Source organism: Myotis yumanensis, unplaced genomic scaffold, assembly GCF_028538775.1.
Source record: "Myotis yumanensis isolate MYYU_CA2020_CCGP unplaced genomic scaffold, mMyoYum1.0.hap1 SCAF_15, whole genome shotgun sequence".
Taxonomy (NCBI): Eukaryota; Metazoa; Chordata; class Mammalia; order Chiroptera; family Vespertilionidae; genus Myotis; species Myotis yumanensis.
The window spans coordinates 45,657,520-45,674,040 of record NW_027223766.1 but is presented as its reverse complement, the minus strand read 5'-3'; the positions used below and the strand labels follow the sequence as shown (position 1 = coordinate 45,674,040).

General features: G+C 42.4%; 2 protein-coding genes across 12 annotated transcripts in view; both read left to right on the top strand.

Annotated features, from left to right (window-relative positions):
- ESRP1 (epithelial splicing regulatory protein 1) overlaps nucleotides 1–9,490 on the top strand; it is a 50,890-nt gene extending 41,400 nt beyond the window's left edge. For 4 of the 8 annotated variants that reach the window (XM_070392246.1, XM_070392241.1, XM_070392239.1 and 1 more), the window contains exons 14-16: nucleotides 320–470; nucleotides 5,088–5,197; nucleotides 7,960–9,490. In XM_070392246.1, the coding sequence (XP_070248347.1) occupies nucleotides 320–470; nucleotides 5,088–5,162 (226 nt within the window). In that variant the 3' untranslated portion in view covers nucleotides 5,163–5,197; nucleotides 7,960–9,490. The remainder of the gene's footprint in view (nucleotides 1–319; nucleotides 471–5,087; nucleotides 5,198–7,959) is intronic. The other 4 variants (XM_070392243.1, XM_070392242.1, XM_070392244.1 and 1 more) reach the window with 3 other exon arrangements.
- Nucleotides 9,491–14,909: 5,419 nt separating this feature from the next.
- Nucleotides 14,910–16,521, top strand: part of DPY19L4 (dpy-19 like 4) — a 43,656-nt gene continuing 42,044 nt past the window's right edge. For 2 of the 4 annotated variants that reach the window (XM_070392238.1, XM_070392234.1), the window contains exons 1-2: nucleotides 14,910–14,993; nucleotides 15,278–15,376. In XM_070392238.1, the coding sequence (XP_070248339.1) occupies nucleotides 14,978–14,993; nucleotides 15,278–15,376 (115 nt within the window). In that variant the 5' untranslated portion in view covers nucleotides 14,910–14,977. The other 2 variants (XM_070392235.1, XM_070392236.1) reach the window with 2 other exon arrangements.

The following is a 16,521-nucleotide window of genomic DNA, read 5'->3' as shown; positions in this document are numbered from 1 at the left end:
CAATGAGCTGGGCTGTGCAAGTGGTGCTTTGTGGTTGAGTGCCCTGAAAGGCTTAATTCTCTCCTTCCTGTCCCTCTAAGAATCTCAGCGAGCACTGAATCTTTGAGGAAACCCTGCACTTAACTCTGCATTAACCCTTCTCCCTTTTAACTTTAGGCTTTTCTGGAAATGTGGTGTTCTTACCTGGCTTGGGAGTGATACCTCGGATGATTCTGAGATCGCCCTGAGAGAGTCTGTTACCTTAAGTAACTAATGTTTTTAGAGTAAATATTCGACGTTGTCTATTCCTATTGGTTCACTGTACTTTCTCTTCCTTTAGCCCCCCAGGTTCGCCCAATAATCTTGGCTACTTCCCTACAGCTGCTAATCTTAGCGGTGTCCCACCACAGCCTGGCACGGTGGTCAGAATGCAGGGCCTGGCCTACAATACTGGAGTTAAGGAAATTCTTAACTTCTTCCAAGGTTACCAGGTCAGTAGCTTGAAGAAGAAAACTATTCAGTGCCCTTAATACTTAAGTTGATTTGCCTAAAGAATGCAGCCAGGAAAAAACCGATTCTCTGAAACTCATGTGTCTACAAGCGCTACTAGATGGCTTACGGAGGCAGAAAGAGCCCGAGTCAGTCAGTCAGGAGGACTGGTGTGAGTGCTAACTTCTAGCTCATCCCTTTGACGAGATCAGGGCTTTTCCACGCTATGTTTATTACTTCTATTTAATCTGTTGGTGCTTTTTTGGAAAAGCTGTTTAGGGCACTTAGCAGTGTGGGTCTTTCCATCTAGAATAGGACTGGCTAAAGAGTTTTCCTCGAAGTCAAATTCTTTTTTCTTTTTTTTTAATCTTCACCTGAGGCTATATCGTTTATTTGTTCAATTCTTTGTTTTTATTGGAGAGAAAGGAGAGAGAGAATCGAGGATTGGTTGCCTTCTTCTGGGGATTGAACCTGCAACCTTTTGGTGTACAGGAGGACACTATAACCAGCTGAGCCACCTGGCGGGGCCAAAGTCAAATTCTTGACTAACAAATAAATACTTAAAGGTGGTGTTGAAATTGAATATTTACAAAGTTGTCAGAGGGCTCTATGCCTATCCTGAAAAAAAGAAAGAAAAGGAAACTCAATGAATCTTTAGTTAAGAACTCCTTAAAATGAGCTATAGGATATTCATTGAGCCTTTTATGTAATGATCCACAATTAATTCTTGTGAAACTGGTATTACTCTTGCCACTCTACCACTGCCTGTGTCCATCAGTTGTTTTCCGAATTCAGATAAAGAATGAGATTTTTCTTGGTAAGCTCTCTTTAATAACGAGCAAAATCCCCTCATTGCCATCTCATCTGAGCAGACACCTTTCCTTAAATCACATAATACCTAGAACTGAACTCTTCTTTCTTGCAGTAGCTAAAAATCATTATCATACAGCCTTTTAATTGCATTAATAGCAAGAATTGTCTTTCTTCTTGGAGCTGAACTTGGCTTGAGTCTTTACAAGTTGGGAAGCCTTTATAGCAGTGGTTCTCAGCCTGTGGGTCGCGACCCCTTCAGCGGTCGAACGACCCTTTCACAGGGGTCACCTAAGACCATCCTGCATATCAGATACTTACATGACGATTCATAACAGTAGCAACATTACAGTTATGAAGTAGCAACGAAAATAATTTTATGGTTGGGTCACAACATGAGGAACTGTATTTAAAGGGCCAGAAGGTTGAGAACCACTGCTTTATAGGCATAATGGTCAAATCCTAAAATAGCCCTTAATCGTTTATAGTACAACATTTTAAGGGTTGTGCCCGCAGAAGCTGTTTTCACTATTAGAATGGACTTACAAGCTTGGTGTCCATGAATCATGGAAGATTGTGGAGCTTAACTAAATTTTGTGGGTGTTTTTTTATTCCAGATAGCAGTAGATACTTTGCTTTTTCCCTAAACAATTAAGCTGCCTAACAGAAGAAGCCCTTGCTGAGATGACTCAGTAGTTGAGCTTCAACCTATGAACCAGGAGGTCAGGGATCGATCCCCTGCAGCGGGGCATGCAGGAGGCAGCCTATCAATGATTCTCTCTCATCAGTGATGTTTCTATCTCTCTCTCCCCCTCTTCCTTCCTCTCTGAAATCAATAAAAATATCTATATATTTTTTAAAAGTTACTTTCTAAGCTTCATATCTGATTCATTAGGTTATGAAAATAATAGAGAATTTTATCAAAGGTTATTGAAAGGTTGCTTAGCCCTGGCTGGTGTGCTCAGTGGTTAGAGCTTTAGCCCATGCTCCAAAAGGTCTTGGGATCGGTTCCCAGTCAAGGGCAAGTACCTGGGTTGCAGGTTCATTCCCAGGCCGCAGTCAAGGCGCGTGCAGGAGGCAACCAATCCATGTCTCTTTCTCTCTATTTTTCTCTTTTCCCATTCCCTTCCATTCCATCTAAAAGCAATGGAAAATCCTCAGATAAAAAGTAAAAAAAAAAAGTTTGCTTAATCTCATGGAGTAAACATTTGAGTTTTGTAATTTCCCCCATTGTTTTTCAATTCTAGAAAGTATAAGCAAAGTTTTAGGTTTTAGTGGTCAGCTGAATTAATTTGTTTTTTATTTTGACTGATCAACTTTTACATTCACACTGAATAGAATTAAGCAGTCGTACACATAAGTTGGTTTGAGATTAAGCAAAATTGCTGCTATTATGAAGTGTGCGATGGCTGGCTTTTGTGGGTATTTATTCTACCACAAATAAGTAATAATCATTTTTAGATTTATGGCTAAAATATTGGTGTGCTGAGTTGTGATAAAATAACTTCAGTCTGCAGCAGTTTATCATCAAGATTGGGGTAGAGTTATCTGATAACAAAAGCAGGAAGGTTGTGCAAAATGATTTCATCTCTAGGCTTTTGGCCTTCCATTTCTGAAGTGCCTGGAATTTATGACCTGGCCCAATGAATTAGGAGTATGTAGGGACCTCGATTTTTCAATTCAGTATATCAAATTATTGCAATGTTTTCCTTCAGTAATTTGAGCTTTAAGATAGTTACAATGCATCATTCAAAATCTTTTCTATCCTAAATTCTTATCACTCTCACATAAAAGCTCATATTTTCTACTTTCTCTAAGACTTCATACTTCTTTTTAAATAAATTATTTTTATCTCAGTTATATTAAGAACAGAAAATAACAGCCATGCTTTTCAGCAGCTGTGAAGCTTGGGAGATCTGTCCGGGCCGAGGATATAGGATCTCATTATCCTCCCAGCGATTTGACCCTCCTATGCAGGCCCTCCATGAAAGAGACTGATCCTAAAAAAGAAAATAACAGCCACTAGCTGTGGGATTCCAGATTCTTTAGATACCATTTTGTCACAAGACCAATCAATCGGAGGAGGACTTTTTAAACCTTTACTTACGGTATATTTATTGCTGGTTGCTGATATAGTAGTTTTTCATTTGATTTCTGGTTATTTAGCATTTGTTTTATGTAATTATATAATTTACTTATATTAAGCAAATACTTGGTAATAATTGGTTGAGAGAATGAAATCTCTCCATAGTTTAATTCTGGCTTTTAAAAATACATATATCTTGCCCGGCTGGTGTTGTTCAGTGGTTGAGTTGTCGACCCATAAACCAAGAGGTCTCTGGTTTTATTCCCGGCCAGGGCACATGCCCAGGTTTCGGTTGTGGGCTCAATCCCCAGTGGGGGCTGTGCAGCTGATCAATGTTTCTCTCTCATTGATGTTTCTCTCTATCACGCTCCCTTTCTCTCTCTAAAATCAGTAAAAATATTTTTTGAGCCCTAGCCTGTGTGGCTCAGTGGATAGAGCACTGGCCTGGATACTGAAGGGTCCCAGGTTCGATTCTGGCCAAGGGCACATGCCCAGGTTGCGGGCTCGATCCCCGGTAGGGGGCATACGTGCAGGAGGCAGCCAATCAATGATTCTCATCATTAATATTTCTCTCCTTCTTCCTTCCTCTCTGAAATCAATAAAAATACATTTTATCTATATCTATATCTTTATCTATATATATATATATATATGTTTTTGAAAATCCATATATCTTGATATAATGATGGTATATATTATTTTCTATACATATGTTATTTTTAAATACAGTTTTTGGAATTATGTTTCCCCCACTCAGCAAAATTCCTTCTATAAAACAACTCCAACTTAAGTTTTCCATACTTCATTAAGGATGAGACTGGAAAGGGCAGAATTTCCACAACAGGGGGAATTCTGGTGGCCTCAGAAAAATGCAGGGCATGGGTTCTGCTAGGAAATCTGAGTCTCATAAAGTTAAAGTACCTGAGTTAGGCCCATTTTGAGGAATGAGATTAATAGAATGAGGACTGCATTTACTGAAGATAAACCACCAGTAAAACATTTGATGATGAGAATGTCATTCTGGTCATGAAAATAAGCCTGTATTTATATTTTAGTTGATGGGTCTGTTATTCTGAATGGACTCTTGAGAATCCTCATATTAATTCCTTTTAAGTTTTTCATTTGCTCTTTGCATGATCTTTTACTGTCGATGATTTTGCATTTTCAGCAAGTGCTAGACTTTATTCATGATCTCTTTGGGCCTTTCACTGCTAAGATTTTTACTTGCTGTCTTACTGAGAAGATTAGAGCAGTATTGAAAATACATGGAATACTATTTAAAGTTGACAGGGTTGTTAGGACACATTTGGCTTATTTTAGAATACCTTGCAAATAGTTGGTGCTCAAATATTTGCTATCTAGTCATACCTGTGGTATCGTGGAAACTGTACTGTTAGCAGGCCCTGAAGTATTTGGTGATGTTTACTGTGGAATGGTGGTGGTGGTGGTGGTGGTGGTGGTGGTGTGTGTGTGTGTGTGTTTAATCTATGTGTTCAATCAAACTTCCCTCCCAGAAGGGATTTTTAAGATATTCAGACATGTTAAGTAACAAATGAAGACTTGGGATTAACAGTTATGTATATGGCTTGTACCAGTTTTAACTTGTTTTCTATAGTCTAAATGCCCGATAATGGGTTGGTAGATCTATTCAGTTGAAATACTAACCATTCGTAGTGACAGTTTGTCCATCTTTTGATCCTGTTTGTTTTAACTTGCATTTTAGTATGCAACCGAGGATGGACTTGTACACACAAATGACCAGGCCAGGACTCTACCCAAAGAATGGGTTTGTATTTAAGGGTCCCAGCAGTTAGACCACCCTCAGAAAAGAAGGTAAGGCTCTGTGCTATGAAAGGTAAATTATAAAGGGCGAAACAAATAGAGGTCAAGAATCAGAAAGTATTTTCTTAGGAATCAGGTGAGAAGTTTCCTCTTTTGTCTAGTGTGATGTAAGTGTGTCAGAAACACTGGAAGGGATGGAGACTGCAGTTAAGATCGTCATCTCAGTAGGTAGTATCTAAGCAACATTTATGGATAATAGTATCTTACCCTCCTATATAATAAAAGGGTAATATGCAAATTGACTGAATGGCAGAATGACCGGTTGCTATGATTGCACTGACCACCAGGGGGCAGATGCTCAACTCAGGAGCTGCCTCCCCCCACCCCCCCATGGTCAGTGCGCTCCCCTCAGTGAGCCTCTCCTGCCTCGCGGCAGCACTAAGGATGTCTGACTACCGGCTTAAGCTGTCAGTCGTACATCCCCCGAGGGCTCCCAGACTGCGAGAGAGGGTGCAGGCTGGGCTGAGGGAGTGCCCGAGTGCATGAATTTTGTGCACTGGACCTCTAGTTTGGGATAAGGGGAAACCTTTCCATTTGGAAATTCTCTTGCTATATCTCATGTGGACTATTTGGTTAGGATTTGCCTATTGTGGATATTTTGTATAAATGGAATTATATTTTGTACCTGGCTTCTTTCACTTCACATGTTTTTGAGGTTCATCTACGTTGTAGCATGTATCATTACTTTATACCTTTTTGTGGCTGCATAATATTTCATTGTACAGATATAACACATTTTGTTTATGCATTTATCCACTGATGGCCATTTGTGCTGTTTCCATTTTCTGGCTATTGTGAATACTAGCACTGATATTAGCATTTATGTACACATATTTAAGTACTTTGCTTTTCATTTTGGGACTTATGTATCTATGAGTGGAATCACTGAGGCATTCTATTAAGTTAGATATACTTTTTTCCCAGTTTCCTTTTTTAAAAGTTGTGGTAAAATATACATAACATAAAATTTATCATTTTTTAATTTTACAGCTTAGTGGCATTAAATACATTTCACATTGTTGTGTAAACATCGCTACTATCTAACTCCAGAACTTTTTTCTTTTCTCCAACTCTGTTTACCTTAAATAATAAATTCCCATTTCTCTCTTTCCCCAGCCCCTGGCTTCTCCCATTCTTCTTTCTGTTTTAATGCATTTGACTGTTCTGGTTACTTCATAAGTGGAATGACATAATATCTGTCCTTTTATGACTCGCTTTTCACTTAGCATAATATTTTTAAGGTTCATCTAGGTATAATTTAAATGTGTTTATTCCAAAATGATTGCAAGGTTTTTGTTGCATATCTTTTTCCTTTTCTAAAACTAAATCTAGAGGGAAGGAACCCTGATAAAGTTGCTTTGAAATTAGTTGGGTTGGGGTTTTTTTTGTTTTTTGTTTTTTTCTTTTCCTGTTAATTATAGCCTTTTCTTGAAGGATGATGCATTCTGGGTGAGGCTACTCAAGAGGTGGAGTTGTAGGAACATGCTCAGGCAATGGTGTGGTTTATTTCTTTATTATTAGGTTTGCTGAAATTGGCTTGCTGACATGTTGTTTTCAAATTTTGTCAACATTTTCATGGTTAAGGACCCTGTGGGCTTCAACCATATGGATTCTAAATTGAAATTGGGGTTGCCAATAAAATGTTATCCTTGAGAAGTCACAATTGGGGACTTATCCTCTTATTCTGAGGTTGTAGAGACTCCAGTTCTGAGTTGGAAGTAATAGATTCTCTGCCATTTTCAAAGAGGTTTCAGAAAGCATCATGCCCAAATACTTAGCAGTGGGACTAGGGAGGATTTTCTAGTGTAGTTCATAGTGGTAGGAACCCATTAGTCTAGCCTGTGGATATTCATTTTGGTTCATACTTTGTCTTTCCAAATGTTCTTTATTCAAGCCTTTAATGCTGTCTATGAATATGGTAAACCTACTATCTCTTGTAAAATTAGTATATTGAATAAGAAATGATTATAAAAGGAACTTTTTGATGTTACATTAGAAATGTTCTAAATTGACTTTTGGTGTATAGGAGGATGCTCTTACCAACTGAGCCATACCGGCTACGCAGTGGTTTTATTTTAAAGTTTTTGTGTGGTGTATAACTGAAATATCATAGTGGAACCAATACTGTGTTCAGATTCTCAATCTGCCAATTATTCAGCATTTATAGGATTAATTGCTTTGTGCCTCAATTTTCTCATCTGTGAAATAGGGAAAACATGGTAATCTAATAGGGTAGTTGTGAGGGTGAAATAACCCAACGAAAGGTTCCTAATCAACTACATGCTAGTCTTTGGCATGTAGAGCTCATGTTTGCTGCTGTGTCATGCCTCCGTGCTTCTTATTGATTCAAATATTTTTGTTTGAAATTAATGGTTTTATTTCTTTTAATAATGATATTAAGTGTCTAAAATCAGAGGGATGCCGTCATAACTTGGGGACCCAGGCTAAGGAGTGAATAGAATAGCCTCTCCACAAAGGAGTGGAGTCAAGTAGGGAGATGGAAACATACACAGTATTCTATGCATGATAATACAAAGGGTGGGAAATTGCTGAAATGCAAATTATCTCATAACCTTCATTTGCCTATGCTGTACTCCCCAAGAATTTGCTGTATAAATGCCAACTATGTGAACTACCTTAAGGCTTTTTTTTTTGAGCTTTTAGAATTGAAAATTGTTATGTTTTTATAGCTTGCTAAGAATTAAAAATTTTAGAGACTATAATATTTCCTTTTATTCATTTTTTCCCCCCAGTGTTTGAAAGATGTATGGTGATCCTGAAACCATCAGACACCTCATCAACTTCAAGCAACTTCAGGGGAAGTTTGTCTACACTCAGGCTGCAGTATTTTCAGCAAACATGATTGGACAGTGGGCCTGTGCCCTATCTTTTGGTGGAGTGGAAAATTTGAGCCAGTGAAGCCAAATCCTTCTAGAAGCAGAATGCCTGGCTCCTTGCTGATTGCATTTAAAATGTGAAATGGAAATTGGATGTCTCCATTACTTCCAGCCAACGCGGCATCATAGGTGTTTCTTCAGTTTCATGCCTTGGGAGGAAAAATACTCCACTTACATGTCTACCATCTCCACCAAAAACTCTGTTATGCAAACTTCATTTTTGTGTGTTCCCACTCTTCTCTCCATCTCCCTACTTTCTATACAATCATGTCCTCTTACTAAGTAATTCAAGAAAAAGGTCTTGGAATACTTAAATCACAAACTTAGAAATAAAACTGATATTTTCTTAGTTTCCTGGCCATGATGATATCTCATAGTTAAAAAAAAACACACAATGAAAACAATTTTAAAATACCTTGGGATAGATCAGAAATAGCGCAGCCACCACAAAACATACATAGTTTAAAAGTGGGATCTTTTTCCCCAGCAGATACCAGTTGTAAATAAGAATGAACTCTAGGGGCCAAAATGCAAAACCAAAAATGAAGCAGCTACATGTAGTTGGTAATTTCTAGTTTGATCTGTAACTGAACATTGTGGCTTTATATGTATTATTTTATATTGTACTTTTCCCATTGTTGATGGTTTGGACTTGAATAAGAGTAATTCCATAGTTTTAAATATGACGAAAATGAGAATATTTGGACAGTGTGTTCTGGAAAGCAATGTACTCACTGAAGTGAATGCTTGTATATATTAAGATAGCCTTAAACCTTCTCTAATGCCTTAACTATCCAACAATAAAACTTTTAAAGCCTAGGATTATAGTCAGCATGCTAGACTGAGAGGTAAACACTGGTGTGGTTAGAGCAGGTACTGATGCTGTCAGTATTTAGCACTATGTGTTTAGCTGTGTTTATGCTAGCTACAAAAGTGCAATATTAGACACTAGCTAGCTAGTACTGCTGCCTCATGGACCTCCAAAGAGGAAAACAGGATTTGATGAACTCAGTGCACGTTTCTTTAAGTTACTCACGTTGTCCTTTGCTTGAATGCAATGCCATGCAGATTTTCGTGGCTGCTAATTTTTATTTACTTTGCATTATGTTGAATAACGCTTGGAGAACCAAACATCCCTTCTTCAGCTGGCCAGGAATAGCCCTTTAACTGCAGTAAGAAAAAATAAAAATAAAAAACAAAACATTTTGTGTGAATATTGGTGATAACTGGCACTTAAGATCAGAAAACAGTTCTTTATACTTGATGCCTTAAGATGCAGTCTGCCCAAAGTTCTGAAAGACTGATAGGCAAGTAATACTACAATACTACTACTGAGTTTTTGTAGAATATTTACATTTGATAATAAAACTCACCTGTTTAATCTCAATGTTTCCATTCTTTTTTTGTTATTAGAAGAGCTATAATGGTCGAAGGGCATTGGGTCAGCCATCTTTTCCTGAGGTGGTAAGATTTTTCCCTAAGTTTACCATAAGTATTTATAAAAACCTCAGTGGATAGGGCGTCGGCCTGTGGACTGAAGGGTCCCAGGTTCTATTCCAGTCAAGGGCATGTACCTTGGTTGCAGGCACATCCCCAGTAGGGGGTGTGCAGGAGGCAGCTGGTCGATGTTTCTAACTCTATCTCTCTCCCTTCCTCTAAAAAATCAGTAAAATATATTTTTTAAAAAAACTATTAATGATAAATGCACTCCAGATACAGTACAACCATCCCTAGAGGGTTAATTATTGAAACTTGGTGACTTTTTAAAAAAATATATTTTTATTGATTTTAGAGAGGAAGGGAGAAGGATAGAGTTTGAAAGATCAATGATGAAAGAGAATCATTGATTGGCTGCCTCCTGCATGCCACTTACTGGGGATTGAGCCTACAACCCAGGTATGTGCCCTTAGCCTGGAATCAAACCTGGGACCCTTCAGTCCGCATACAGACACTCTATGCACTGAGCCAAACCGGCCAGGGCCTTGGTGACATTTAACTGTTGTGGAAGTCAGATATTAATATTTTGTCCTTGCATTTACTGGAGCTCTAGTTGCTTGATGACTTGAAATCCTGTTTAAGCCACATAAAAGTAATACAATCTAGAACTTTAGTGTTTCTGAATTTCACATACTTATTTTTTCTAATCACTCTTCTTGCTGATGCTAAGTTCTCCAATATTGTCTAGTCCAAATTCTATCCGTTTTGGGGGGCTATCGTACAGTCTTGACTGACTTCTTCCATTTCAGAGCTATATATATTGCCATTATCACTTATTTGACATAATCTTGTTAAAGCGCTCAAGTGTATCAATTCTGAATTTGGGCAGGAAGTATACCTGTATGTCACTCAAATGTCTAGCACAAATCTGTTCACTCAGTTTGCCGTTATTAAGCACTCACTGAATAGAGTTTAATTTACCTGGGAAAGTTTTTTATTCCCAGTCTTTGCCAATGTCATTTACAAAAATGGGACCATTGCTTTCAGGTTTGTATTTCAGCTTTGGGTCTCTGCCGTTATCTGCAAGGAGGTGGCAGAGTTCGATAGGCAAGCTGAGCTGACCTGTGCTCCTTTTCTTTGATGTCTCCGACAGGCATTTAATGTCCCGGCTATTCCCTGCCTTGACCAAAAACAGAGTTGCCTGAGTTAAACTGGTTTTCCTATTTAGCTCCCTGAAATAGAACTTCGGTAGCTGCTCTTCTCATGGAAAAAAAGAATAATGGGCAGTCAGGAGGCTGTTGAGTAAGGGTAATGGGGAAGGAAGAGAGAATGAGAGTAAAGAGGATCAGACTATATAAAAGACGTTCAAGATCCAGCTCTTAGACCTAGCCGGTTTGACTCAGTGGGTAGAGCGTCAGCCTGCAGACTGAAGGGTCTTGGGTTCAATTCCAATCAAGTGCATGTTCTTGGGTTGCAGGCTTGATCCCAGGCCAGGGAGGCAACCAATTGATGTGTCTCACATCGATGTTTCTCTGTCTCTCCCCCTCCCACTCTCTCTAAAAATCAATGGGAAAAATATCTGTGGGTGAGAATTAACAAAATTAAAAACCCATCTTTTAGGCTTATAGTTAATTACACAATTTCTTCCTGGTCACATTTTTTGGCCATGAATGTCAGCGTAGAAGAATGGTGAATTGGCCCTGGCTGGTTTGGCTCAATGGATAGAGTGCAGGCCTGTGGACTGAAGGGTCCCAGGTTCGATTCCGGTCAAGGGCAGATACCCAGGTTGCAGGCTCGATCCCCAGTGGGGGGCATGCAGGATGCAGCCGATCAATGATTTACTCTCATCATTGATGTTTCTATCTCTCTCTCCCCCTCTGAAATTTTATATATATAGTGGTGAATTGAGTAGGAATGGTAGAAACAAACTCCTAGGACCACCCTGTGGTCGATGTGAAGATCATCAAGGCATAACCTGGTAGTCTTGCTGCTCTCTTTGCTGAAAGGTCCCAGCGAACCAGCTTCCAGATGATCTGGAATAAACTTCATTTCGGCCTTGCTAATTACGGAGCTAAGGAGACCTTGGGTTTTAGATGAGTTAGAAATGGAGTGTGTTTTTATTTTTTTTTAAAAAAAATCTTTTTGAGAGAGAGAAATATTAATGTAAGAGAGAAACAGATCAGCTGCCTCCCGCATGCACCCTGAACACTGAACCCACCACCTTTCACTGTATGGGACAACACTCCAACCCACTAGGCCACACCGGCCAGGGCAGCTGGAAGTGTATTTTAATAGGACGCTAATTTTCTCCTTTCAGAGCCTAGGTGGACAGAGCATTTGCAGAAATGCCCACACATGATTGTGCACAGGTTACTGCCCGCTGCGGATGACTGATGCTGCTCTTGTGTGCTGTGATGTACTCGGAACAAAATGAAGAAAACGCCATCATTTCGCAGTGTCCAACCAAACTTCTTTTTGTGGAGATTTATATTGTGGACTACGCTGCAGTTTTTGGTGGATGACGGTCACAAAATTCAAAATCAAGTAGTATCTACTGGCTTTCTGAACTCTGTGCACACCCTATTTTAGTCTCCTACGCTTGTTCTTCCTGGAATGTCTGCATATCTCTACATTAATGCAATTTCCCTCTCAAAAATTAAAGATACACTGCCGTTTCTGACACTTACACATCCCATGCAAAGCCTCATTGGACTTTATTTTGCTAAATGAAAAATGCATTCAACAATCAAGTTTCTAAGAAGGTGTTAAGTGGGGAAAGATAATGTGTAATAATCAAGAAATGAATTTACGCCCTAGCTGGTTTGGCTCAGTGGGGAGAGCGTCAGCCTGTGGACTGAAGGGTCCCGGGTTCGATTCCGGTCAAGGGCACATGCCCAGGTTGCGGGCTCCATCCCGGGTGGGGGGTGTGCAGGAGGCAGCCGATCAATGATTCTCTCATCAGTGATGTTTCTCTCTGTCCCTCTCCTTTCCTCTCTGAAATCAATGAAAAAAAATATATATATATATTTTAAATGAATTTCTGAAACAGAAACATTGACCATTTTTTCCTCAGGAAGGAGTAGAAATCTGTGGTGACCGTAACAGACTATGAAGTCTCCTTAAAAAGCAGTATTCTCATAAAAGAAGAATCAAGTGTTTTTTTAAGCCCTAACACTAGAGAAACAGGAAGATTTTGTATGTTGTGTGTGTTTTTTTAACGTTTTTTTGCCTAAAGATTGAATAATATCTCTTTCATATTTTTGTAAGAAGCTATTTCTTCTCTTTATCCACTACTGTATAGAGCAGGCAAATTTATAATTAAGTCCATCAGTCACCCTGGTGATGGTGAAGGAACAACAGAAGGAAAGGATATCACCTCAAGACCCTCAACTTGGAAAACAGTGGTCCTCATTGGTCACTGTATTGTTCTCCCATGAAGTGGAGCTTTTGCAGAAGCTCCTCTAGTAATCAGGACACTGGTATCTTCTGCCATATCTTGCAGTTTTCAAGGTCCATACATTGTGTTTTCTCTGCTTTGACTCAGGTCTCTTCTGGCCCACTAGTACCTGCCATGGTATTTCGAACTCGTGTCCAATGTTGCTTGTCAGCAAGACATATGTAGAGGCAACCAAAAGCATAAAGAGTTCCTGGAGCAGAAACCGGTTTGGCTCAGTGGATAGAGCGTCAGCCTATGGACTGAAAGGTCCCAGGTTCGATTCCGGTCCAGGGCATGTACCTGGGTTGCGGGCACATCCCCGGTAGGAGATGTGCAGGAGGCAGCTGATCGATGTTTCTCTCTCATCGATGTTTCTAACTCTCTATCTCTCTCCCTTCCACTCTATAAAAAAAATCAATAAAATATATTTTTAAAAAAAGAGTTCCTGGAACTGTTTTTGCACAGTATTGAAAACTGACAGCTGCTCCCCAAACATCCTCACTTGACAAAGGTGCTATTAGGAGACTCTTGCTGCCTGCTAAGAACGGGGCATCCATAAGTACCCTAGACTTCAGTGAATTCTAATCCTTTTTTGCTCTTGTTCTAAAATGGGCATTTGGTCAGTTTCTAAATTTATTTAGAAGTACTGTTAGAGGAAAGGTCCTGGTATTTGTTTAAGAATGTCATCTCTATATATAAAAGCCTTAGCGACCAAACTACCGAATGGTGGACTGGTCCCTATGATGTGCACTGACCTCGAGGGGGCAGACACTCAATGCAGGAGCTGCCCCCTGGTGGTCAGTGCCTCCCACAGTGGGAGCGCTGCTCAGCTGACCTGGATGAGCAGGGCAGGATGAGCGCAGAGGCTCCTCCCAGGCCACCTGCAGATTGGCACACTACTTCATCCCTAGGGGTATGTTCGATGCCGAGGGACCGGCCTCTAGTATATCTAACAAAAGTGAAGACATACACAGCTTGACGAGTTAAAAGTATGTTCCATTGTTGTGAAATACCTTCCAAGTGCATCCTGTCTCCTGCATAGAGGATAGTATTATTGTTTTTAAAAATAGTATCATGTGCCTCGCCAGTGGCTCAGTGATTGAGCATCCACCTATGAACCACAGTTCCATCCCTGGTCAGGGCACATGCCTGGGTTGCCGCCTAGGTCCCCAGTAGGGGGTGTGCAGGAGGCAGCTGATCAATCATTCTCTCTCATCATTGATGTTTCTCTCTCTCTCCCTTCTCTGAAATCAAAATATATATATATATTAAAAAAGAATATCATGAAATGCAGATTTACTTGGTTAACAAGTTTAGGTGGTTAAACACACGGAGCTCCAAGTACAAGCTTCTTTCTTTGCCCTGCTCAGGAGGCCTACTACACCCAAGCTCTCACCCGTGGTGGGTGTCCTGCGCGCCCGGAAAACCCGAGCCTGCAGACAGGCTCCGAGGTCGGGGCCCAGGGCTCGCTCTGCCCAGCTCCCCGCGTCGGCTGACCCCCCGCCGCCCCCCCCCCCCCCCCACCCTCCGCCGGCACGGGCGGGACCTGTTTCCCTTCTGCAAAATGGGGCGGGGACGGGACCGGGCCGGATCTGGAAGGTGTACCCGACGGCACCCTCTAACTCCCTGAGTGGAACCTCAAAAGTCCCGGAAAGCAGCTCCACCTCCCTCTTCCTCGGTCCGGACGACGACGGGGAGAAGCAGCCGCGGGGCCACCAGCCCGGGGCCCCCGGAGGGGGCGGCGCCCCAGCTTCCAGCCGCCTTCCTGCCGGCGCACCCGCCTAACGCGCCCGCCGCTCTCCGCTCCCGGCACTCTGGTTCCCGGGCGCCCGGGGGACGCGGTTGGCGGAGGCGCCGGAGGGGGGCGGGCCCGGAAGTGGGGGCGCGGCGGCGCGGCGGCGCGGCGCGGGACTCGCGAGACGGAGGGGCTCGGCGGCGCGCGCAGGGCGGAGACTCCCCGCCGCGCGGGAGCCGCAGGGGAGCCCGGCCTCCGCGGGGACGATGGCGGAGGAAGAAGGTGACGGCCCGGGGTGCAGCGCTCCGACTGGCTCCCCAGGTCGCGGGGCAGAGGGGCCGGGGCGCCCGGGGCCGAGGCCCGGGCTGCGGGCGCGGGGAGGTTCCCGAGGGAGCGGAGTGAATGGCCCCAAGTTCTGTGGGCCGAGGTGGGACGCCGAGGTGGCGCTGAAAGTTGGGAATCGAGTAGGAACAGCAGAAGCTGTGGGGGGAGTGGCCGAGAGCGCGGGCTGGGAGCAGATAATCCTCGGGTCTTAGGAAATAATACCTTTAAATCGTTTGTTTTAGGAGCGGGGACCTATGAACCAGGGGGTCACGGTTCGATTCCCGGGCACATGCCCGGGTTGCGGGCTCCATCCCCAGTCGGGGGCGTGCAGGGGGCAGCCGGTCAGTGATGCTCATCATTGATGTTTCTTTCTCTCCCCCTCTCTGAAATCAATAAAAAAAAATATTTTTAAAAAGACAGTGGCGTTAAAAAAATAGCACAGCCATGTCCTGTATAAAAAATACAAAAAGGGGTAGGTAGGCACTCAGTGGCTGTTTGAAAGCGGTAGTTCTTGAACCAGGTGCGCTGCGTGCGCAGGTGAGAGGCGGGGAAGGGGGAGGGGGACCTCCGCCCAGGTCCCCCAAAAGAGACGGGGTTTGGGAGGAGATGAACAAGCAGAAACTGACGAAGTTCACCCGCAGGGCAGGAGGAGGTGGCAAATGTGGAAGGACTGGAAGTCGTTGGGGATTAGGAGGCCAGGAGAGCCGTGGAGGTGGGAGTGGGTGAGCGGAGGCAGCGCCCCATGCCCCCGCAGGGTGAATGCCAGGGAGTTCATTCCGGCTGCCCTCCCGAGTCCTAGGAAAGGACAGGTATGAGCTCTGGCCGGTTTGGCTCCGTGGATAGAGCGTCGGCCTGCGGACTGAAGGGTCCCAGGTTCGATTCCGGTCAAGGGCATGTACCTTGGTTGTGCGCACATCCCCAGTAGGGGGTGTGCAGGAGGCAGCTGATCGATGTTTCTCTCTATCCCTCCCTCTCCCTTCCTCTCTGCAAAAAAATCAATAAAATATATTTTTTTAAAAAGAAAGAAAAGGACAGGTATGAGAAAAATGGGGGACTGGGAGACACTTGGCGAGTGATAGCTATGATAGGAAACATGCGTGCCACAATAGCTTCAAGGTGCCATATCAGCTTCAGGAACAGTTATGATGTCCCAGGACTGAGCGGTTTTTATTTTGCTGGAAAACATCACTTTTTTTTTTTTTTTACCCTATTGACTGGAGATTGTATTGTGATCTATTGGGAGTTAAATCTTATTGACCCAAGAAGTGCAAGGAGAGCGTTTCAAGAATTCAGTGGAAAGCGATTTTTAAAAAAATATATGTATTTTTTAAAATTGATTTCAGAGAAGAAGGGAGAGGGAGAGAGAGAGATAGAAACTTCAATGATGAGAGTCATTGATCGGTTGCCTGCCGCTTGTCGGCTACTGGGGATGGAGCCTGCAACCCCCGGCATGTGCCCTTGACCAGAATCGAACCTGGGGCCCTTC